The sequence below is a fragment of the Emiliania huxleyi genome, assembly GCF_000372725.1.
Source record: "Emiliania huxleyi CCMP1516 unplaced genomic scaffold EMIHUscaffold_59, whole genome shotgun sequence".
Classification (NCBI taxonomy): domain Eukaryota; phylum Haptophyta; order Isochrysidales; family Noelaerhabdaceae; genus Emiliania; species Emiliania huxleyi.
Genome location: NW_005197576.1, coordinates 187,242 through 209,619, shown reverse-complemented (window position 1 = coordinate 209,619; position 22,378 = coordinate 187,242). Strand labels below are relative to the sequence as shown.

The following is a 22,378-nucleotide window of genomic DNA, read 5'->3' as shown; positions in this document are numbered from 1 at the left end:
CGAGCGCGACTCAACTCGCCGACGTCGTCCGATGATTGTGCCTCAAAGTCAGCCTCCGGAGGCTATCGTCGCGTCGAGCCGGCAGTAGCCGTGACATGTGGTTCCACCACCCCTCGTAGGCTTTGCCTCTGATCGCCACCGTTCCCAGGCTGCCTAATGGGATGGAAAGGAAGGCTCGGCGAGCGTATAGAAGCGTTCTCGACCTTGTCGTGGCAGCCTGCACGGCAGCGCTGGCAGGCGCGATGAGCGTCGTGCCACCTGACCCGATACGGGTCGCAGGCGTCGTACCGAGCGCGTCGAGACCGTGTCCTGATGTGATCTGCACGGGTAAATCACGTCGGCGTCAAAGGAGCGACGTGCGACCTGTCAGAGCTTGATCTCCGATCTCAGCGGCGTCGAGTCATCTCCGGAGCGCGACAAAGGTACATCCACAGGACGCGCAGAGGCAGCTGCGACCCCGCCGAGTGGACGGCGGCACACCGCGCCACCTGCTGTGTGCCGCCGTTACTCGGCGGGGTCGCAGCTGCCTCTGGAAGGCACCGAGATGTACCTTTTTGCGCAAATGGTCAAATCAAGGTTTTGTAACGCGAGCTGTGTCACAGTGAAATGGCACTAGCCATAGTCTGTGAGCCCTGGTCTGACAGCATGACAGCATCAGCAAACCCCGGACAGCGCCTGACAGTGCCCGACAGCCTGACAGCGCTGACAGCACTTTCTCTGACAGTCTGACAGCACGTGTCTGACAGCCTGACAGCAGAGTCTGGCAGGCGAGGGGTTCCGTCGCTGTCAGGCCCTAACGTGACAGCCTGACAGCTGCCTGACAGCCCGACAGCACACAGTGGCCTGACAGCAGCGCTGACAGCCTGACAGCCCGACAGCAGCACAGACCGTACACAGACCCCGTAGAGCCTCTTTCTTGTGCCCCATTGAGGGTATAACAAAGTTACATGCAAAGACATGTGAGTGTGGTCCATGTCCATGTAGTCATGGGATGGTCATGGGTCTCTCTCTCAACCCTCCCGCCCGCCACCTCTGCGGACCCCTCTCTAGCACCGGCGGCTGTGCTACTACAAATGAAGCTACCAGCTAGCCTTCTGGGGCCCTACAGTCATATGCCTACGGCGTCTGGGTGGTGGTGGCCGCCGCCGTCTGTGCCGCCGCCGCTGCCGCCGCCTGCGCCGCCATCTGCGCTCCCCAGGCGGCCGCCCCTGCCGGCGTGATCACGCCATAGGAGGGGGGCAGCTGCGTAGCCGCCGGCGTGATCGGCGTCAGCGCCCCCGCCGCCGCCCGGCCAGCGGCCACGGCGGCGTCGACCGCCGCGTTGGTCGCAATCTTCTGCTTCTTGTGCTGCACCCGCACCTTGGTCTGCGTGGTGCGCTGTGAGCGGGCGCTGCCCAGCCACTTGTGCGCGATCGACCTGCGACCGCCGCGAGAGGAGGGTGAGTGCCCCGCGTGCGGGTATTGATGGACACACGGCGAGGAGAACGCACGTTTGCAGCTCGGCCAGCGTCGGCTTCTCCGCTTCCACCGGCAGGTCGGCGAGCCACGCGCGGAGGTGCGACTCGCCCGCGGTGTGGCGCAGCACGTTGGCGCAGTTCGAGCCGATCGTGCCAGTCTCCCCGAAGAGCGCGCCCTTCTTCGCACTCGATTGAGCGGATCAAGATCGACACCCCGCCGCCAGGCTGGTTCCCTACGAACCCTCAGATGATTGCCGCCCTCGACAGGGGCCTAGCTCGTGCGATTGAGCTCCTTCGATCCTGTGGAGTCCGCGCCAACCTCTGTGCGCGGACCGGCTTCTTCAAGCAGCCGTGCTTGCACTTTCCTCTGGCTGACACCTATGTCCAGGGTGGCGCGTTGCTGGAGGAGCCGGGAGAGAAGGAGGATGATCCAAACGGCACACCCGATGCTGAGCCGGCCGAGCTGACCGCCATGGGCGCACAGGATGCTGCAGATGCCGAGGCCGTGCTGAACCAGCTGATGCGGAACGGGGCCAAAGTGGCGCCTCCAACCGGCGGCGAGGAGGCCAGCAGCGCAGAGTTTTTTGAGGAGATCCGTAAGCTGCTGGCAGATTTCAACGTCTCCATCCAGGAGGAGTCAAAGGATCGCAAGCTCCGCTTCCACGTCAAGCGGCTCATCAAGTCCCATCAGCAGCGGGGCGAGGATGTGGATGAGGAGCTCGACTTCTACATGGATGATGATGACGGTGACCACGCCCTTGCCCGCCTGTCACACACACACATAAGACGTGCATCCTCATCTCTCCCTCTTCTCTTTCTCTTCGCAGTTGCGGTGCTCTTCACCATGGAGGACAGCTCCAAGGTCTTTGCCATCGGCAACATTGAGCAGGTGGCCGTCGCCGACGGCACAGTAGACGCGCCCCGCGCCGCGCCACTGGCAGCTCCAGCGCAGAGTACCTGCGCCAGCTCTCCATGAGTCAGCGCAGCAACGGGGTCTTCATCAACGACCCCAAGGGCCTCTTTATCCTCCGGTGGTACCGTGAGGTGAAGGGTGACGGGACCCCCCCAGACGGCCCGCGCTACCAGAACAGAGCGTGCAAGTACTACAAGCTGACGAGCGACAACGATGGGGAGGCCTTCCGCTGGACCAGCAACTACCAGATCATCAGCAAGGTGTACCTGAAGAAGCACTCCACCCTGCCTCTCTGCTATTCTCTCAGTGCGGCAGACAAGAAGATGGTGACGTCCACCATGAAAAAGATGGTGGGACCGGAGGCAGAGTAGAGGCTAGAGTATGTATGTGTAGTAGAGTCCTGCTGGTCTCCTATTGATAGTGTCATAAGTGTGGCTGGTGTGTGTCACAGCCTGACAGCACCCTGACAGCACCACCTGACAGCACCTGACAGCAACAGCCCACCGTCTGACAGCAGCAGCAGCCTGACAGCTCTGACAGCTCCGACAGCGTCTGACAGCAACACCCGACAGCTCCGACAGCACCTGACAGCTACAGAACCCCTCGCCTGTCAGACATGCACCCGACAGCACCCGACAGCACTGACAGCACCTGACAGCTGGTCTGACAGAGGCACCTGACAGTGCCTGACAGCTGCCCGACAGCCCGACAGATCACCTGACAGCACCTGACAGCCTGACAGCCAGGGCTCAGTGGATAGTGCCAGTGTCACTGCGGCAGTGTGTGCGCGCGCCAGTCCCGTGCCCAGTGTATAAATAAATAAATAAAACGGACACACCAAACGAGAGAGACCGGCCCCAGCTTCGGCTGAGCGGCTAACAAGCTGCCGAGCCCAAATCACTGTGAGCACTTGGAGCACTCTTGGAGTGCAGTCATCAACCTGAGCACTTGGTCTTGGAGCGTGCGAGCCCCGCAGAGGTGCGGGCGAGAGGGCGGCCCGAGCCCGAAAAGGGCCCGCCCTCGGCGTTGCTCTACATGGTAACGGATAAGAAGAGAAACACCCCCGGACTGGGACGCCGGCAGTCGAGTCGGGACACGCTGTGGCTCAGACGTCCCCCCCCTCGACGCAGTCGAGTGACTGACATGAATAGGGAGGAGAAAGTGTCCCCACATATCACCACAGACGCAGCACAGGGGCTCCAATCCTGTCCCAGCCTGGGGGGCCTCGCTAGATCTCCAGTGGGGAGTGCGAGGGCTGGATCGACTGCAGCGAGAGTGTGGGTTGTGGACCGTCGGGATAGCGTGTGGCGTAGATGTTCTCCTGGAAGTAGAGAGGCTGATGTCTCTCGCCCTGCAGGAAGGAGAAACTCGGTCGGTGGAGTGAAAACTCCTCCCTGCGGCGTGTGCGCAGAATGGGTTGCGCATGTGCGGCATCATGTTGAGGACTCGGGAGGGCAGCGACGGCGGCGTTGCCGAGCATGTACAGGGGCCTCAATCCTGTCCCCAATGGGGTGCGCCTCTCGCCGCGCGCGTAGCAGTCGGCGCGCGGGAAGCCTCAGAGATGCGCTGAGCGAGAAGCGGGTATCAGCAGACCAAGCCCTGGGCTTGGATGGGCGCGGCGTAGCCGCGGCGCAGTGGATAGCGTGAAGAGCCCACTCACTGTCGTGAGCAGACCGCCGCTACCACGTGCGAGCCCCGCAGAGGCGCGGGCGAGAGGGCGGCCCGAGCCCGAAAGGGCCCGCCCTCGGCGTTGCTCTACATGGTAACGGATAAGAAGAGAAACACCCCCGGACTGGGACGCCGGCAGTCGAGTCGGGACACGCTGTGGTTCAGACGTCCCCCCCCTCGACGCAGTCGAGTGACTGACATGAATAGGGAGGAGAAAGTGTCCCCCAAATATCACCACAGACGCAGCACAGGGGCTCCAATCCTGTCCCAGCCTGGGGGGCCTCGCTAGATCTCCAGTGGGGAGTGCGAGGGCTGGATCGACTGCAGCGAGAGTGTGGGTTGTGGACCGTCGGGATAGCGTGTGGCGTAGATGTTCTCCTGGAAGTAGAGAGGCTGATGTCTCTCGCCCTGCAGGAAGGAGAAACTCGGTCGGTGGAGTGAAAACTCCTCCCTGCGGCGTGTGCGCAGAATGGGTTGCGCATGTGCGGCATCATGTTGAGGACTCGGGAGGGCAGCGACGGCGGCGTTGCCGAGCATGTACAGGGGCCTCAATCCTGTCCCCGATGGGGTGCGCCTCTCGCCGCGCGCGTAGCAGTCGGCGCGCGGGAAGCCTCAGAGATGCGCTGAGCGAGAAGCGGGTATCAGCAAACCAAGCCCTGGGCTTGGATGGGCGCGGCGTAGCCGCGGCGCAGTGGATAGCGTGAAGAGCCCACTCACTGTCGTGAGCAGACCGCCGCTACCACGTGCGAGCCCCGCAGAGGTGCGGGCGAGAGGGCGGCCCGAGCCCGAAAGGGCCCGCCCTCGGCGTTGCTCTACATGGTAACGGATAAGAAGAGAAACACCCCCGGACTGGGACGCCGGCAGTCGAGTCGGGACACGCTGTGGTTCAGACGTCCCCCCCCTCGACGCAGTCGAGTCACTGACATGAATAGGGAGGAGAAAGTGTCCCCCACATATCACCACAGACGCAGCACAGGGGCTCCAATCCTGTCCCAGCCTGGGGGGCCTCGCTAGATCTCCAGTGGGGAGTGCGAGGGCTGGATCGACTGCAGTGTGGGTTGTGGACCGTCGGGATAGCGTGTGGCGTAGATGTTCTCCTGGAAGTAGAGAGGCCGATGTCTCTCGCCCTGCAGGAAGGAGAAACTCGGATGGTTGAGTGAAAACTCCTCCCTGCGGTATGTGCGCAGAACGGGTTGCGCTATGTGCAGCACGGTGTTGAGGGCTCGGGAGGGCAACGACGGCGGCGTTGCCGAGCTCGTACAGGGGCCTCAATCCTGTCCCTGATGGGGTGCGCCTCTCGCCGCGCGCGTAGCAGTCGGCGCGCGGGTAGCCTCAGAGATGCGCAGAGCGAGATGCGGTTATCGGCGAACCAAGCCCTGGGCTTGGATAGGGCGCGGCGTAGCCGCGGCGCAGTGGATAGCGTGAAGAGCCCACTCACTGTCGTGAGCAGACCGCCGCTACCACGTGCGAGCCCCGCAGAGGTGCGGGCGAGAGGGCGGCCCGAGCCCGAAAAGGGCCCGCCCTCGGCGTTGCTCTACATGGTAACGGATAAGAAGAGAAACACCCCCGGACTGGGACGCCGGCAGTCGAGTCGGGACACGCTGTGGCTCAGACGTGGAGCACCGCTTGGAGCACTTGGAGTGGCAGTGAGAGTCGTGATTTCTTGTTGGTTTTCAAAAATCTCTCTCCCAAACGAGGGGTGGGAGAAGGACAGGGATCAGGGTCCCCACCTGCACGAGCAGGATCTTGCAAGGACGATCAGGGACACAGGGGAACGGGGGAGTGGGGAGCGCATCGCGACACGGGTCGTGGGAGAGGGAGTTTTGTTACCCGGGTATTAGGACTGTTGTGGGGGTAGTCGTAGTCCATCCATCCAGAAGAAAAACTCGGTGCCCAGCGGGATGCTCAAGTTCGTGCGCGCACACCCAGCACTTGGAGCACTTGGAGTAGGTAGGTAGGTAGAAAGGTGAAGAACAGCCAGGCTCGGACTGGACACCAACGCGGTATGGGTGGACGCGAGACAGATGATGACGACACGCACGAACGACACACAGACACAAACAAGCTCACAAGACACACAGCCAGCTGGCTGCCACACACCCTGAGTTGGCGTACACATAACTCAGGGCCACATTCTTCCTGTCGCCCCCCCCAGCACTCCAAGGTGCCAAGAGAAACAAACAAGGGCACAACAAACAACAGACGACAGGAAGCAACTTGGAGTGCAGTTATGAAGCCAGGTTTTTTGTCTTTTTCAGTGTTCGTAGGACATCTCTAGGAAGCCGCTTCAGGGGTCCGATGCTGCCGGTGCGCCTTCTCTTCTTCGTCGCCACGGCGGCTGGCCTGCGACTCACGCCGCCCTCGATGAGCAGCTTAGTACCGCGGGCGGGCGGGCGGTTGCTCGTCGTTGGCGGCAATGGCTACGCCGGGCGCGAGATCTGCCGCAACGCTGTGAGCGCTGGCTTCAAGGTCACGTCCCTCTCGCGACGCGGCCAGAATCCGCTGCCGAACGACCCGCTGCTGACAGAGGTCGAGTGGACGGCGGGCAACGCGCTCGACCAGGCGACGCTCAATGCGGCGGTCGGAAAGGCGGACGCTGTCGTGCACGCGATTGGGCTGCTCTTTGATGCGCAGAGTGGCCTTGCTCCGCTCAATAACGTAGTCTCGGGGTCCAAGGCAGCCGTCGACCCCGAGGAGTCGACATACGACAACATCACGCGGCGCACTGCTCTCAACATCCTCCGCGCGCTCAAGTCGAAGGTGTCGCTGCCGCCGGCGCTCGGAGGCACCCCGACGCCCTTCGTCTTTGTCTCGTGCGCCGAGGCGGGGTGGGTGGACGGCTGGACCGAAGGCGTGCGCTTCGGCGAGACCGTCGACGCGGCGGCCCCCGAGTGGCTGCAGCGCTATTTGGCGGCCAAGCGAGCCGTCGAGGCGGAGCTGCAGAGCTCTGCCGGCCAAGTGCGGCCGATTGTGCTTCGGCCGTCTCTCATCTGGTCATGGGACAAGCTGGATGTGCTCCCGGCGATCCCGATCTTCAACCTGGCCAGCGCGATCGGCGTGCCCTTTGTCGACAAGACGGTGAGGGTGGAGACGCTCGGCAAGGCTGCCGTCTCCGGGCTGCTCGACCCGAGTGTGTCAGGCGTGCAGCGCGTCGAGCGGATGGAGGAGCTCGCGTCGGCCCTCTGAGGGCCATGGCCTGGCCAGGAGGGGCTTTCAGCATGCGAAGGTAGGGCATTGATTAGCCGTATGATAAATAAGGAGCATCAGCATGTCCCATTAGCCTGTCTCTCCCACTTCCCCACGCTCCATTATTACTGGCTACGGCAAAAAATACCCAGGTGTGGCCAGATTGCAGCTTCCTGAGATTCCGATTCCCCTTGACCGCCGATTTTGCGATCAGAGACTCAGAGTTCGTTTCAGTCGGTTACAGGACAATATGGCGTCGTCTATCGCTGAGCTCACGGCGCAGGCCAAGGTCCGAGCGCCCGTCTAAGAGCTCTCGCACACCTACTAGCGCCACTCTTGAGAACCATCCCACTGCGGCGCACCGCGCCACTAACATCTTACTGCACCGCGCCATCGACGTCTGTGCCGCCGAGGCCTGACGCGTGAGCCGTGACGCATGTGCCTTGGCGCCTATCTCAGCCACATCAGCACCCCCAGCGCCACTCCTGGGGACTAGCCTGGTATCGCCGCGCCGTGCAATCCACTGCCATTTCCTATCGCCCACGCCACTACCCGCACCGCCAAGGTGGCACACGAGGCCAACCCCGACAACCTGTGCGCAAAGACGCTGCTCGAGGCCGAGGTGCAGTCGTGGATGGCGACGCTGCCCGCAGCCAAGCTCGACGAGCTTGCCCTGTGCGCAAAGTCGGGCCTCGACAACCACGACTCGGGCCTCGGCTGCTACGCCGTCGACCCTACCAACTACGACGACCTCGCGCCCTTCTTTGACCGCGTCTGCGAGGGCTACCACCACGGCGGCGGCAAGGTCCACAAGACGGACTGGTCGCTCGAAGGCGTCGAGGGCCTCCCGGCTGACGGTCAGCTCGACCTGCAGAAGCTCGGGCTGGGCAAGGAACTCTCGATGCGCGTGCGCGTCGGGCGCAACCTGACCGCCTTCCCGCTGCCGGGCCTGATGACAAAGGCGGACCGCGTCAACTTTGAGAAGACGATGCTCAAGGCCTTCGACGTGCTCAAGGCCAACCCAGCTTACGGCGGCAACGTGTACAGCATGACGCCCAACGATGTGTGGAAGGAGGTGACAGGCGATGCGGAGAACCCGAACCTCATCTCGGCGGACAAGTACAAGGAACTTGTGGCCGCGCACGTGATGTTCAAAGACATGGCCGCCGACCCATACCTCGCCTCGGCCGGCATCGCGTCGGACTGGCCGTGCGGGCGGGGCTGCTACCAATCGGCCGACGGCGGCTTCATCATCTGGTTCGGCGAGGAGGACCAGCTGCGCATCATGTGCATGGCCAAGGGCTTCGTGCTCAACTCTGTCTTTGACCGGCTGCATACTGCGCTCCAGGCCGTCGAGGCGATCGACGGCATCGCTTTCGCCACGTCGAGCAAGTACGGCTACGTGACGTCGTGCCCGTCCAACTTGGGCACGGGCATGCGTGCCTCCGTCCACGTCGCGGTGCGCCCAGCTGCGTGGAGTGTTCAACCACTCCTCTCGTCATAGCGCCACCCACTCTCTCGCAGGTGCCCAACCTGACCAAGGACGGCACCGACGCCAAGGCCAAGGCGGCCGCCAAGCCCCTCGGCCTCTCGGTGCGCCGCCCGGATGTGCCCCCGCTCAGCCTAGCTTCCAAGCGGCTCGAGTGGGCGGCCCTCTGCCTGCAGGTGCGTGGCATGGGAGGGGAGCACACGCCGATCGGCAAGGACGGCACGATCGACCTGTCGCCGAGCAGCCGGCTCTTCATCACCGAGGCTGAGATCGTGACAAAGCTGTACAATGGCATCAAGCTGCTGCTGGAGAAGGAGGCGGAGGCCGCGTGAGGGTCCAAAGGTGCTCTGGAGGGACACTCAGACACAGCAAAGACAGAGGGCGCGGCTCGCTCTATGTACGCTTTTCCCCGCTCGTGGCCCCTTGCTGTGCCTCGATCGTCGCGAGTCGCACCGGGGCTGAGATCGTGACAAAGCTGTAATAGCAAAGCATAGCTTCAAGTCGGTACGGCGCTCTCCAAAACTCGTTTTCTTCACACAAAATATCTCCGCAGTTCGTAAATACTAATAAATTTTAAAAGCCGAAAACTCAAAATACAAAAAACGCAACTCGAAAGAACAAAAAGGCGCCGAAAAACGGGGCCAAAGCGCTATGGCCGACTCCAAGGCTTCCTGGGGCGTGGATCCAGATCCACGCGAACCGGGTCCACATGTGCGAGCGCGCCATCCGGGAGGACGAGACCCCGGCTAGTCGCCGACCACCCCCCTACAAAGAAGCCTCCTCAACACGTACGCAAGACCGGCAAACGACAGAGCTGATACAGCACAAGAGAGCGCGGTACATTTTTCTCTTCACGAGATTCGAGAGCCTCGGATGCCGCCTGTGTAAGCCTAGTGGAACGCGACCACGTACTCGGACGGCACGTCGACCTCGTTCACGATCGCGCCAAAGATCTCTTCGCGCGTGATGTAACCCCCGCGCGAGCCCCACTCCCCGAGCGCGCGCGAACACGCGACAAAGTCATCGACGCTCCGGTGTGCCTTGTCGACGCCGGTGGGATTGGCGCTCCAGCCCCACACCCGCTGCTCCTCCTCGTTGCCCAACGCCCAGCGCCACCGTTGGTTCGGGTCCGCGGTCGCCTGCTACACATGTCAGCTCGACGTGTGATGGACACGTCTTGCAGTGGGTGCGGGTCTGCGGGTCGGGTGCGCCTGTGATTGCTGGCCCGCACCCTGCTCGGCGTACCGCTCCGCACGCAGCCCGCCGGGCTTGTCGAGAACGTTGGTGTTTGCGCCGCTCTCGCACAGGGTGCGCACCACGGCAGCCTCGCCCGCGCGGCAAGCGTCCATGAGAGGCGTGCACCCGTTGAGGCGGGTGGCGTTGACGTCGGCGCGGTGCTCGACGAGCAGAGCAACCATGGCGGAGCTGTGGGCGAAGTGTAGCGGCCGTGAGCCGCAGCCGTTCGGCTGCACCGCCCCGGGAGCGAGTGCGGCTTCCCGGCACGGGCGCGAGGGAAGCAGATTGTCGTTGGCTCCGAGGTGGGTCCGGCGGAGGGCCGACGCGGCGTCGAGAAGAGAGTGGTGCAGAGCAGGAGGGGCGCCGCCCGCCGCATCCTGAACCAGTCGGAAAGAGGCCCTCGGGGCTCCGTCACGCCAATAAAAATGGAGCAGCGCCTCAACCGTGTCAACGTCATCGGCCGCGACAAGGCGGGCCATCCTGGGAGGGTCGTTGGTGCGGATGTCGTGCAGCCGCTCGTCGGGCCGTGCGAGCGTGAAGCAGCGTGCCGCAGACCATCGCTTGCTCTCGCAAAGATCAGCCCGGACGAGCGCCGACAGCGCCCTGCACGTCGCCTTGAGCGCCAGCAGCGCCGGGAAACAAGTGACGCCGAGCAAATAGCGGAGCTCGTCATCGGCGAGCCGCTGCCAGCCAGCCGCGTCGAGAGGTGCATCGGCCTCGTCACTTGCAGGCTCCAGATTCGCCATCGCCGCCGTCGCGGCGTCCACAAGCCGCCCTACTTCACCGTCGGTGGGTTCCAACTTTTCCGGGGTGTGGTATGGTGTACAACCCATCTCATACCCCCCGCCTCTTGGAAGACCTGCTTGGGGTGTGGTAGGGCTAGCCTTGGGCGGTCAGGACCATACCCCCCCCCCCCCCTTTGGGCCGCCGAGGGTACCATAGTCCATACCATACCCCAGAAAAAGTTGGAACCCTGGCGGCACAACTTGTTTTGTTTTTGAGAACCTCGTGCTCTGCTGCTGCGTTTCTTCGCACGCGCGCAAGACGCGCACCAACTGGCTCATATCCCCTGAGCCTCCTGAGAGAGAGAGAGAGAGAGAGTTGTTTTGTGTTTTGCCTCCTGCCAACTGGGTCAACGACGTCAAGAACAAGCAAGCGGCAGACGTTCTCTTACCGTCGGCCCCAGTGTGTGTGTGTGTGTGTGTGAGTGAGTCGACTGGTGTGTGTCGTCGTGGTTTCGTATCAAGAATACTCACTCACACTGAAATCTGAATAGACCTACACCCCAGCGGGGGCGCCCACGCCGCCTGCCCCTAGCTCTGCGGACGGACCCCTCCACCCTTCACGTACGGATCATGTAGTCCCCACAATCGCTGTCGTGGGATCGGTGCGAGTTTGTTATAGGCCGCTTTCTCTTCTGCGCCAGTCCCGTGCCCAGAAAGAAAGAAAGAACGGACAGCCCAAGGGAGGGATGGGAGGACGGCACGCCGCCACCACACAGGGATTTTAAGGAGTCCCGTGCCCAGTAAAGAAAGAAAGAAAGAAAACAGACACCCCAAACGAGGGATGGGGGAGGAGGACAGGGTCCCCACCTGCACGAGCAGGATTTTGGAAGAACGATCAGGGGGACAGGTGGGGCTCTCCTGCTCCTGACAAGGGACACGACAGGCTCGCAGCGCGGTGCGCGGTGGACTCCCACATCCACTGGCGGTCTCATCTCAGTCTAGCGACCTGCCTCCAGCTTGTCGCTGGCAGTCTCAGTCTCTCCTACCACAGGCACACTGACACAGGGGTGGCAGGGGCGGCGGCACGCGAGTCCAGTGTTGTGCGAGGGAGCTAGGGGTATTAGGAAAATGCACGGGCCCTCAGCGGAGCTGGGAAGAGGACCGCCGCAAGCGGCGTGGCGCGGGTCGGTTGTGGCATCCCTCCGGGGGCCCCTCTGCGCCGGGGAGGCGTTGTTGGAGGCTAGGACGCAAGCGTCCGTCGCCCTTTTCAAACTCGGGGCCCACTCCGCTACGCTCCGACCCGAATTTGGAGGGCCTGAAAAGTTTAAGGTGTTGCTGCGCAAAAGGGGTCGGACACAGGGCGCAGCTCATGCTAAGAGCTAGAAGGGGAGCTAGAGAGAACGACTACCCTGTCCCGTTATTGCGTACACCAACACCACAAAGCTCTCTCTCTCCTGTCCTCACTCACTCCAGGGGGGTCACAACTACTGAGTCCCTCGAGTTGCCGACCGAGATGATATGGTGTGGCTCGCCGCTCTCGAGCCAGCCGAGCAGATGGAAGTGAATCTGCCCCCTCCCCGCCGCTCCCTGGTCCCGGAAGCGACGGGCCCAAGCAAACTCCATCACGTAGTAAAACACACTGATGCCGAGCGCCGGTACGAGCACCTCCTCAATGTAGGTCTTGGCACGCTGTTCAAAGTACAGCAAGCGGATCTCCTCCTGCTCCGCAAGGAGGGTGGCAAAGGTGTGACGAGTCCCAGCGCTGGCTGTGCAGCGACCGACCGGGCAGGCGGCGGCGGCGCGGACCGTGAGGTTGTACTTGAGGCTGCCGCCGGTGGCTTCGGTGAGGACCGCCTTTGGAGGTAGGGAGGGGGCGGTGGCGGTGAGGGAGGCTGCGGTGAGGGGCGGTGGCGGTGAGGGAGGCTGCGGTGAGGGGCGGTGGCGGTGAGGGAGGCTGCGGTGAGGGGCGGTGGCGGTGAGGGAGGCTGCGGTGAGGGTAGCGGTGATGGCGAAGGGAGGGGAGTGGCGAGTGGAGAGGTGGCGGGGCGGGGAGAGGCCAGAAGGCGAGGGGGAGGGTGGGAGGCGGCAGGGAGGGAGAGGCGGTAGGCGAGGCGGGCGGCGGAGGAGAAAAGAGCGGCGGCGGTCGGCAGGCTGCAGGGAGAGGCGAGGGGGTGTCTTGTCCGTGTGTCCCTGTCGCCATGTGTGCCGCCAGCATCTGTCCTGCGTCCACCCCGCGCCGGTGAGCCCGTCGAGTCTATCTATCGCAGGACACGCGCCTTTGGGATGGACTTGTCGCAGACGAAGCGGACGACCATCGAGCGGCCCGCTGCGCCCCCCGGGCTCGATCCGAATCCGCAGCGTGTCGTCCCCAGCGGCGGTGTTGCGCGGGAGGCGGCCGCGGGCACGCTGGGCTCGATCAGCGGCTTCCCTCAGTTGCTCCGTCCGAAGCGGACGTTCTTCGTTATTACGCACGTCTTGGCACCAGCTGAAGGCTTGCACGGCCCACATCGCCGGATTCGTGCACGGTATTCGGATTTTGGCTATTTGCTCGTGTGGGGGTATATCGCAGATTTGCCAATGGTACCGCGTCTGCGACGCGGGCGCCTTGCGGGCAGAGCCCTTAGCCACCCTTTTATCTTGCGCGGTCAAAATTCTCTTCTCCAAAGCGGAAAGTGCCACGCCTTCTGGCCGACCCTGCTCTCTCGAGCTGGGTGCAGCCCGTGCCGAGCCTTCCAGTAGCCTGTAGAGGTCCATGCCTCCCGGCCCTGAGGCCTTGAGCGAGTACGAGCTCGAGCGAGAGCGCAACATCGCCGCGAACAAACGTCACCTTGCCTCGCTCGGCCTCGACGGCCCTTTTTTCCCGCCAACCAAGCGAGCGGCCGTCAGGAGGCAGAGGCCGTCGGCCGATCCGGACTGGTTGCCGCGACGGAGCGGGCGACGGGGATCGCGCAACGAACCAAGTGACGACTCGGCGAGCGGCGACGAGGCGAGTGGCGAGGAGGCGAGTGGCGACGAGAGCGACGGCGACGACATTCCCAAGCCGGTCCGCGCCACCAAAAAGCCGCCGCCGAAGCCCACTCCCCAGCCAGTGAGGGAGAGCACCCCTGCGCCTGCCATTGTCATCGAGGCCGCAAAAACTGGGCGCAGCAAGTGCCGCCGTTGCCTCGAGCCGATCCAGCAGGGAGAGAAGCGGGTGGGGATGGAGTCGTGGATGGTGGGGCGGCAGGTGATGGTCTGGCAGCACCCAGCGTGCTTCCTGGACGGCGTCGCCATTTCCACCGAGACGAGCGGCCGCGGCAAGTGCAAGCTCACAAAGGCGCCGTTCGTGGCTGGCGAGCGCCGCATCTCGTGCACAGCGCACACCACGACTTCCAACTTCAAGCTCGCCGCGGTCGCGCCCTCGCTCCGCGCGCTGCTCGCGCTGGTGCCCGGCCGCAAGCTCGAGCACATCGAGGGTTACGGCCTGCTCGACGCCGAAGAGGCGGCGCTACTGAAGCAGGCCGGCGGGAATGAGGAGGTCGCGGCTGTCCCCGCGGTGGGCGCGACGCCGGAGCAGACAGAGGCGGTGGAGGCTGGGCCTGCGGCGGCTCAAGGCGGCTCCCAGCCCAAGAAGGGGGCGGTGTCGAGAGCCAAGGGCCGGGTCGCGTGGCGCTTCGCCGGCCATGTGTGCTTTGGTACCCTGCTGCCTGCGCAGGAGACAAAGACGCACTGCTACGCGCGGACGCACAAGGGCAACACCAAGACCCTCACCAAGGGAGGCGCCTCCTGGTGGCTGGTCTAGCAGGTCCGACTAGTTCGTGCACGATTTATGTGCAGTGTAGGCCTTCTCGAGACTGTGGCGGAGATTGCAGATTACGGAGCCTGTGCGCTGTGGTATGTTACGGCTACCTCGTAAGTATTTTCCGTGTAACAAGTAGTGCCAGTGCGCGCCAGTGCCGAAAGAAAGAAAGACATAAAAGCCCACCCAAGGGAGGGATATAAAGAAAGAGAAAGAAAGAAAACAGACAACCCAAGGGAGGGATGGGAGGACGGCACGCCGCCACCACCCAGGGATTTTAAGGAGAGGTGTGTGGTGCGCTAGCCGTCGCCCACCCTAGAAAAGAAAGAAAGAAAACAGACAACCCAAGGGAGGGATGGGAGATGGGAGGACGGCACGCCACCCTAGGGAGGGATATGTGCAGGGCGGCATTCTTTTCCGCTTCGCTGCAGCTGGTGCTCTGCGCCGAGAGCCGGGCGGTGGTGGCTGGGAGCCAGCCGCCGCCCTGATGCGTCGCCGCTGCCTGCGAAGCTCCGATGTGGGCGTCTGCCCGCTCTGCCGAAAGGTGGTTGAGTACGGCGTCTGCTGCGCCGCATGTGGTGGCTGGTTCCACGCCACCGAGTCCTGCTGCGGCGAGGCTCTAGCCGACGCGTTTCTGCGCTCGGGCCGCGAGGCGTGGTGCTGCCTCAACTGCGCGCCGCGCAACGAGCCACCGCCAGCGGCGGCGGCTGCCAGCGAAAAAACGCCCGCCCCCGCCGCGCTGACCGCCGACCTGGCGTCGTGGCGCCACGCCTTCCGCCTGCTTGCAGACGCTTGCGGCGGGTGCGGCCGGCAGATCCAGCTCGCGAGGCGGCACGTGCGGTGCGCGCAGTGCGACCTGGCGTTTCACGCGTCGGAGGAGTGCACCGGTCTCAGTGCCGCGAAGGTGGAGGGCGCGTGCAGCGACGCGTCTTGGCGGTGCCCGACCTGCCTGCTGCACGAGACGGGCTGCACCGTCCCGGGCGGGGTCATCGACGAGGACGTCGCAAAGGGGAAGGAGACCAGGCCGATCCCAATCATCAACGAGGCGCGCCCCGGCACCCTCCCGTCAGCGCCGCACCGCGCCACGTCAGCCCCTGCACGCGTGCGGTCGCTGCAGCCTCGCCACCGCAAGCTCACCACCCAACCCCTCGCCCCCGGCCTCTCTTCCCGCCTCCTCCCCGCCCGTCCCTCCTTCCGCCCTCTGGCGCAGCCGACAGCCCCTCCCCTCCTCCGTGCCCTCTGGCTCGGCCAGGGGGGGTGGGAGGAGCCGGGAGGAGAGGCTGGGCTCATGCACCCACCAGAGGAGCACCCACCAGAGGAGCACGCACCAGAGGAGCACACCCACCAGAGGAGCACGCACCAGAGGAGGGCACGCCTGGTCGACAGGTGGACGAGGAGCCGCTCGACGTCCACCTCCCCGGCCGCTCTGCCATCACCGAGTTCGAGTATCTCCCTCAAGTCGCGTGGCGGCACAAGCGCGCCATCGAGCAGCGGGTGACCAGCGGCACGCCCCTCGCCACGCCCCTCGCCACGCCCCGCGCCACGCCCCTCGCCCGCCTCCCTGGCTGTGCCCGCCCTGGCGGTCCCTCGGACTCCCTCCCCGCCTCCATGGCCCCCACGTCGCGCGCTGCCTGGTCGCCCACCCGCCCCCTCCGCCCCTCCCCAGGCCCGCGTGCCGCTCGCCGACTGGGGCGGCCGCTGCATCGCCCACGAGGCTTGCTCGTGGCTTCCCGCCACAGACGCGTCGCGCGGCCGTCCGGTGAGCGCGGGAGGAGGAGGGAGGGGAAGGGCTGAGGCCGGGCCGGGGGCGTGTGCCTGTCCACCCGCCGCCCTGCGCCCCCCCCCCCCCCCCCTCCCACCCACCCCCACGCCGCTCCCCACGCCGCTCCCCACGCCGCTCCCAGGTGCGGCGCGAGGAGGAGAAGAGCGGCGGGCCCGCGTACAACAACGAGCGCTTCCTCCTCTACGCGCGCCTCCGCCCGCGTCGCAGCCCCGCGCGGTTCCTCTCTCTCACGGCCCCGCTGCTGGCGGCAGGCGCGCGACTGCATCTTCGAGTGCAACTCGACGAGCGGGTGCGACGAGAGCTGCTTCAACCGCGTGGTGGGGCGCGGCATCTCCCTCCCGCTGCAGGTCTTCAAGACGGTCGGCCGCGGCTGGGGCGTGCGGTCGCGCAACCCAATCCGCGCGGGCACCTTCGTGTGCGAGTACACGGGCGTGATGCTGCGCGACGAAGACGCGGAGGCGGCCGGGCTCGAGGTGGGCTCTAGTGAGTTGTTGGTCCACTACGCACTGCTGATTCACTACCAATCGGCGAGGGGGGCTCTCGCCTCGGCCCGGCCGTGGGCCGGCAGCCTGACTCTGCCCGCGCGCCTGCGAGGTGGACGACTCGTACCTCTTCAACCTCGACGGAGAGGAGAAGGGGCAGGTGGCCAAGCGCAGAAAGACGTCGCACGAGGGGCCGAGCGGCGTCGACGCGAGGACGCAGGACAACCCCGAGCTCTGCGTCGACGCTTCGCGCACTGGCAGCGTCGCGCGCTTCGTCAACCACTGCTGCGACCCGAACCTGTTTGTGCAGGCGAGGCTGCACACGCGTGCACGACACACACAGAGAGAAGGGAGGGAGCGAGGGAAAGAGCGCGCGCGTGCGGCGCTTACGACGGCACGCCTCCGCGCAACGCGAGCAGCACACGCCCGCGCGCAGCCCTCGCCACGCTGCGCACCCACTTCTCCCATCGGGCGCTCCTTGAGCGTCGCCTTTTCCCCCTCCAGTCGGTCTTTGTCGAGTATTCGCGCCACGTGCACCGCATCGCCCTCTTCGCCGCGCGCGACATCCTCGCGTACGAGGAGCTCACCTACGACTACGGCTACGTCGTCGGATCGGTGCAGGACAAGACGCTCGCCTGCCTCTGCGGCGCCGCGAACTGCCGCGGAACCCTTGTGTGACGAGTCTGGCGACCGGCCCGCGCCGCTACGATATACACACGCCAGAGGTTACTGTGTTCTGTTGTGCGAAGCATTCCTGCTTTTTATCGCGCGCCCCCTGGGCCACAGGGACCGGTCTCGGCCGACCGCGCACACTCTTGAGAGTCACGACCCGCCCGGCCCCGCCCCCGGCGCCGCCGCTCCTCTGTCCTCTCCCTCGGCCTCGCCTCGTGTAAAGTGTATGGCTATGGGGTGCACAAGCTGCACAACCTCGCCCCCTCCAGAGAGAGCTGTAGTCTCTCCCTGCTCAACCTCCAACCGCCAGCGGCGTGTGCATGCAGAGGCTGCACACCGAGACTTGCGCACACAGCGTCCGCGAGTTGCCGGTCGGTCCCGTCGCTCGCCTTTTTCCCTTGCATCGCTTTGAGACGCCGCGAGGACACACACATGGTGGCAACACGCCGGAATCGCACGGCAGGGAAGGCCAAGAGAGATTGCAAGCCATCGCCTGACTCGAGCGAAACGGCGGCGCACAGCGCGGAGGAGGCGCCGCCCGCACCTGCTCCGCGGACGGCGGCGGCGGGCGACGACAAGAGCGCGCCTCCAGCGTCGCAGCTGCAAAACGAGGAGGCTGAGGCGGACGACAAGAGCCCGCCGCCGGCGTCGCAGCTGCAAGACGAGCAGGCTGAGGCGGACGACAAGAGCCCGCCGCCGGCGTCGCAGCTGCAAGCGGAGGGCGAGGCGGAGGAGGGCGAGGCAGCGCCGAAGGAGGTCGCGCCTGTGGGAGCGAAGGCCGGCGACCCTGTTTTCGAGGCGACCGTGCCTGCCGCAACTCCCTCGGGCAGCAGACCGACGCAAGATGCTGGTCTCCAGATGTTCCGGCCGGCTGCCGCTCGCGGCGACGAAGAGGCCCGGGATCCCATCACGCCGGTGAGGCCCGAGGGCGAGGCAGAGCTCGCAGACGCGGGGTGTTCGCTCCGCCAACTCGCAGCACGAGTGGAGCGCATGGAGGCCAGGGAGGATGGAGGCCTTGCGGCCTTGTCCGCGCTCAACGCCATCGCAGCGACGCTGTCGAACATCGAGAAGCACCTCCTCTCCCTCCAGGGCTCGCCGCCCTCGACTCCACCCGAGGTCGCTGCTCGGCTTTCCGCCATCGAGGCGCTCGTCTCGCGCGGCGGCAGCCGCGGGCAGGGCCCACGCGATGAGTGCATCACAGAGGGACAGAGGCAGAGGGCGAGGGAGATGCGCGACGCGGCCCTCAAGAAGCGCAGTCTTGTTGGACTTCACCTGCAGCCGCCGCCAGCAGTGCCCCTTTCACACGGACAGCCGACGACGGGCGTGGCGACGATGCCGCCTCCACCCTCGCCCGCACCACAGATGGCGCAGGAGCCAAGCTACATGCCGCCAATGGTGCTGTCGGGCCAAAGCATGGAGGCGCAGGATCATCGCGAGCATGTCGCGGGCGTCCTTCCCAGCACAGACGCGGCGCACAGCGTCTTCAAACGGCCGCGACAGAACTGAGATGCGACTTTTCATTGACGCGCACGCTCGCTTCAGGTTCTCGGGGGGCGGGGGGCGAATATGCCGCAGAGCGGCAGAGATGGCACCATGCTGCATGCGCGAATCTGCACACGGGCCACGGCACCGCTACGTGTGAAATGTGATCAGGACGGTTGCGCTGTCTGCTGCAATCTCTGCAAACAGCAACAGCAAAGGCGGCGACGGGCCAAGGCCGCAAGGGGGAGGGCGGTTTTTTGCGCTATTGCGCAAAAAAGGTCTCAGGCTCTCAGCGGCCAGCGCGGGTGATGTGTCCAGAATCGAGAATGCAGAAATGTCCAGCGACTCCAGAGAGTGACACCACAGAGCACCAGAGAGAACCTATACCAGGGGTGGACCTCAGGGTCGTTGGTGTGGAGCTGGAGAGGGCGGGCTCTCGTTTCCTCTATTTCACAGCCAGGACAACATGTACGTTTAAAACTGAGCACTCTCGCATCTCTCGCCCGCTAGACCCACACGCTCCTCGCCGCCAGGCCGGCTCTCCTCCCCGTCGCCTATGCCCTGCTCCCGCACGAGCTCGTTCTTCGCTGGCGCACTCCTCAGCATCTCGACGATAGCGGGGCTGTGCCCTCGCAGCGGGCGTGCACGGCGGAGCAGTCGCGCCACGCACGGTGTGTTGGGCGGCAGCTTGTCTGCGTAGTAGACGCAGAGCGCCGCGGCGCAGGTGAGCATCGCCACGAGGAAGAGGCGGTTGAGCGCGAGGCCGAAGAGGAAGTGGGAGACGGCGGCGGCCACGATCATCGCGCACACGTCGGCGAAGACCTGCGCGACCGAGTCGACGTACTTGAAGACGGCGCCCACCGAGAAGCCGGCGAGGCTCTGCGCTGCGACGACGGCCCACGTCCAGCCGGAGAAGTGCTGCGTGAGGGAGCTGAGGGATAGGTCGGCGAGGGAGACCTGCGCAGGGGAGGGGGGTGAGGGGCGGGGGGTGTCAGGCTCCGATCCCCGCCCCGCTGGACAAAAGGGAGCGGCGCCCCCGCACCTCCTCTCGCAGCGCCGTGGCGGCGAGGAGATTGAGGCAGGCGCCTAGTACGTGTCACAGGTAGTGTGGAGCAATGACGAAGAATGGCTACGCTGTGCAGCAGGGCCGTGGGGGCAGGGAGGCGGAGGCAGGGCGCCATACGAGTAGAGGACGATGTTTTGGCGCGGCAGCGAGAGGTCCGTGCTTTTGTAGGCGTGCTCGCACGCCACCGCGCTGGCGGACGTGAGCGTGAGCGAGACGGCGACTAGAGCCATCCCTGGAGGAGCAGAGGGGCGAGGAGGCGGGAGGGCCGCAGGTGGCGGCAAGGGCACTGAGGGCAGAGGGAGAGGGGGAGGGAGAGGGCGAGGGCGAGGAGAGGGCGAGGGCGAGGGAGAGGGCGAGGGCGGGAGAGGGAGAGGGCAGAGGGAGAGGGCAGAGGGAGAGGGGTGCCCCATGCGTCGCCCGTCATCGAGTTTCCGTCAGAGTCGGAAACCTCCCACTGAGACGCCTCCGCGGCGCACGTGCCTGCGACGAGGATCGCAGCGCCGCCCCACTGGTGCAGCTCGAGCCTACTCACCGCACACCCCCTCAGGCCTCACCGCGGGCAAGAGGTGCGGCGCAGGGGCTGTCCGGTGCCGGCGGTGGAAGGGCGGCAGCGCGTACAGCGCGCCGATAAACACGATCTTGAGGTTCCACAGCAGCTGCAGCAGGCCCGGGTTGATGACCTGCACCAGCGTGAAGCGCAAGTTGTTGACGACGACGTAGCCCAGCGCTGGAGGCACGAAGGCGAGCGCGGCGCGGCCGAGCTCCGCAGGCGGCGGGAAGGGCGTGCGTTCCGCCATCGCCCAGACGACCCCAATGGCCAGCTTGCCGAGCTCCGAGAAGAGCGAGGCGGCGAACGGAGAGTAGAGGACCTGGCCATCCACCTCGGCGGCGCGCGTCAACAGGCCGGTGCTCGAGATGAGGCAGGCGCACACGAGCACCAGCAGCGCCGACGCCGCTCCCGACAGCTTCGCCGGCTCGACCACGCTGGGTGTATCCACGCTGCTCCTGGGAGAGTCATCGTGCTCAACCTCGATAGGCTCGCCCGGTGTGGGTGAAGCGCTGCGGAGCAGCAGCCTCTCGAGCGCACCACCAGACGCAGCAGCAACCTGCTCTTTGGCGGGCAGGAGTGTGTCCTCGATTACGTCGGCGGCTACGCGAGCGGGCGGCACATCCTCCGCCGCGAACGCCATGCCCGCCACCCCCAACGCAGGCGGCCAACCAGCCCCAGCTCCAGACGGAGCCGTCGGCGGTGAGGGCGAGGCTGTGCCCCCGCCGCGCCTGCCGATACGGCGTGATGAGAAATAACCCGCGGGGAGCGGAGCGGAGAATAGGACCGCCGCAAGCGGCGTGGCGTGGAGCGGTTGAGCCCCTCCGGGGGCCCCTCTGCGCCGGGGAGGCGTTGTTGGAGGCTAGGACGCAAGCGTCCGTCGCCCTTTTCAAACTCGGGGCCCACTCCGCTACGCTCCGACCCGAATTTGGAGGGCCATGAAGTTTAAGGTGTTGCTGCGCAAAAGGGGTGGCGCGCGGGCCGCGCGCGCGGCGGCGGGCGCCGAGAGCGGAGCGGCGAACAAAATGACGTCGGAAAGCTCTGCATCAAGTATACAGTAGGCTCTACAGCAGTGTCAGCACGAAAGAGGGGGCGCGCCGCCGGTTTTTAGTAGTTAAAACCCTGCTTCCACTTTTAGTTAAAAACCGCAACCCCGTCAGCAGTCCTCCGGGAATGTAGTCATCGCCGTTGAAGGAACTTATGAAGCCCCTGGGAGCGGGCTCTCAAACTTAGACGCTGGTGATCGGACAAAAGGTGAGTTGGCAGCGGCGTCCTCGCTCTGGGGGGGCGCGGGGGCCCCCGGAGGCACCGTGCGCCGCGCCGCAGTGCGGAAACGGGGCTCCGGCTCTATTAGTCTCTATTAGCACCAACTTCCCGAATGATTACGGTTGATTAGATGGCAGATTTGGAGAGATCTCGAGGAGTACACACAGATAGACCCTCCAATCATCAGTAACCTCCAACCTGATCGGTCGTACTGACCGCCGACAGATCACTCCAGACAGCAGACAGGCCGACGTCTGCACGCGGCCGGCCGGGCGAGAGGCTTGACACGATCCGACCCTGCGACCCTGACGCTGCTGCTCTAGCTATCAGCCATGGACTGCTGACTGCTGCCACAATGTGCGACCGGTGCTGGCCCACTTGGCGGCCTCCCCGGTCAGTGGTGAGGCGCAGTTCAGAGCTGTCGATGGCGCGATGCCGCACTGGTCCCATATTGGTGACACTAGACCACAAAGTTTGCCGGTCCAAGAGAGAGGCACCGGCGCTGTCCTGAGAAGGTGCGTGGTCCTTCATGACTGCCCATGCGCGCGAGGCTGTGTAGGCATAGCCTCGAGAGTGCCAGCAGCCAATCCGAGGCGACGCGCATTGCACCAAGCGTGCACACGATGGA

General features: G+C 65.1%; 7 protein-coding genes across 7 annotated transcripts; 4 read left to right on the top strand and 3 right to left on the bottom strand.

Annotated features, from left to right (window-relative positions):
• Window positions 1-1,704: 1,704 nt before the first annotated feature.
• On the top strand, window positions 1,705-2,741 carry EMIHUDRAFT_104381 (Hypothetical protein; the record flags this gene model as incomplete). The annotated part of the gene is made up of 3 exons (XM_005764476.1): window positions 1,705-2,203; window positions 2,285-2,346; window positions 2,439-2,741. 3 exons carry the CDS (start codon window positions 1,705-1,707, stop codon window positions 2,739-2,741), a joined length of 864 nt encoding a protein of 287 aa, XP_005764533.1.
• Window positions 2,742-4,122: 1,381 nt separating this feature from the next.
• EMIHUDRAFT_357480 (hypothetical protein) lies at window positions 4,123-5,538 on the bottom strand. Its single transcript, XM_005764475.1, has 2 exons — window positions 5,326-5,538; window positions 4,123-4,606 (listed from the first exon to the last, which is right to left on the bottom strand). The coding sequence occupies exon 2, from the start codon at window positions 4,573-4,575 to the stop codon at window positions 4,324-4,326; it is 252 nt and encodes an 83-aa protein (XP_005764532.1). The 5' UTR covers window positions 4,576-4,606; window positions 5,326-5,538; the 3' UTR covers window positions 4,123-4,323.
• Window positions 5,539-6,312: 774 nt separating this feature from the next.
• Window positions 6,313-9,045, top strand: EMIHUDRAFT_452258 (hypothetical protein; the record flags this gene model as incomplete). The annotated part of the gene is made up of 5 exons (XM_005764474.1): window positions 6,313-7,264; window positions 7,459-7,513; window positions 7,790-8,683; window positions 8,749-8,817; window positions 8,890-9,045. The coding sequence occupies exons 1-5, from the start codon at window positions 7,035-7,037 to the stop codon at window positions 9,043-9,045; spliced, it is 1,404 nt and encodes a 467-aa protein (XP_005764531.1). The 5' UTR covers window positions 6,313-7,034.
• A 558-nt stretch (window positions 9,046-9,603) lies between these two features.
• EMIHUDRAFT_213869 (hypothetical protein) lies at window positions 9,604-11,013 on the bottom strand (the record flags this gene model as incomplete). The annotated part of the gene is made up of 3 exons (XM_005764473.1): window positions 9,604-9,852; window positions 9,994-10,724; window positions 10,887-11,013. 3 exons carry the CDS (start codon window positions 11,011-11,013, stop codon window positions 9,604-9,606), a joined length of 1,107 nt encoding a protein of 368 aa, XP_005764530.1.
• Window positions 11,014-12,316: 1,303 nt separating this feature from the next.
• On the top strand, window positions 12,317-14,455 carry EMIHUDRAFT_213868 (hypothetical protein; the record flags this gene model as incomplete). The annotated part of the gene is made up of 4 exons (XM_005764472.1): window positions 12,317-12,329; window positions 12,464-12,536; window positions 12,942-13,254; window positions 13,445-14,455. The coding sequence occupies 4 exons, from the start codon at window positions 12,317-12,319 to the stop codon at window positions 14,453-14,455; spliced, it is 1,410 nt and encodes a 469-aa protein (XP_005764529.1).
• A 2,043-nt stretch (window positions 14,456-16,498) lies between these two features.
• Window positions 16,499-17,395, top strand: EMIHUDRAFT_67245 (hypothetical protein; the record flags this gene model as incomplete). The annotated part of the gene is made up of 3 exons (XM_005764471.1): window positions 16,499-16,729; window positions 16,896-17,021; window positions 17,222-17,395. Coding segments are annotated over 3 exons (531 nt in total), but the record flags the coding sequence as incomplete, so codon positions are not given.
• A 1,927-nt stretch (window positions 17,396-19,322) lies between these two features.
• Window positions 19,323-21,214, bottom strand: EMIHUDRAFT_437419 (hypothetical protein). Its single transcript, XM_005764470.1, has 5 exons — window positions 20,529-21,214; window positions 20,343-20,461; window positions 20,050-20,169; window positions 19,914-19,957; window positions 19,323-19,828 (listed from the first exon to the last, which is right to left on the bottom strand). Exons 1-5 carry the CDS (start codon window positions 21,125-21,127, stop codon window positions 19,346-19,348), a joined length of 1,365 nt encoding a protein of 454 aa, XP_005764527.1. The 5' UTR covers window positions 21,128-21,214; the 3' UTR covers window positions 19,323-19,345.
• Between the last annotated feature and the right edge of the window lie 1,164 nt (window positions 21,215-22,378).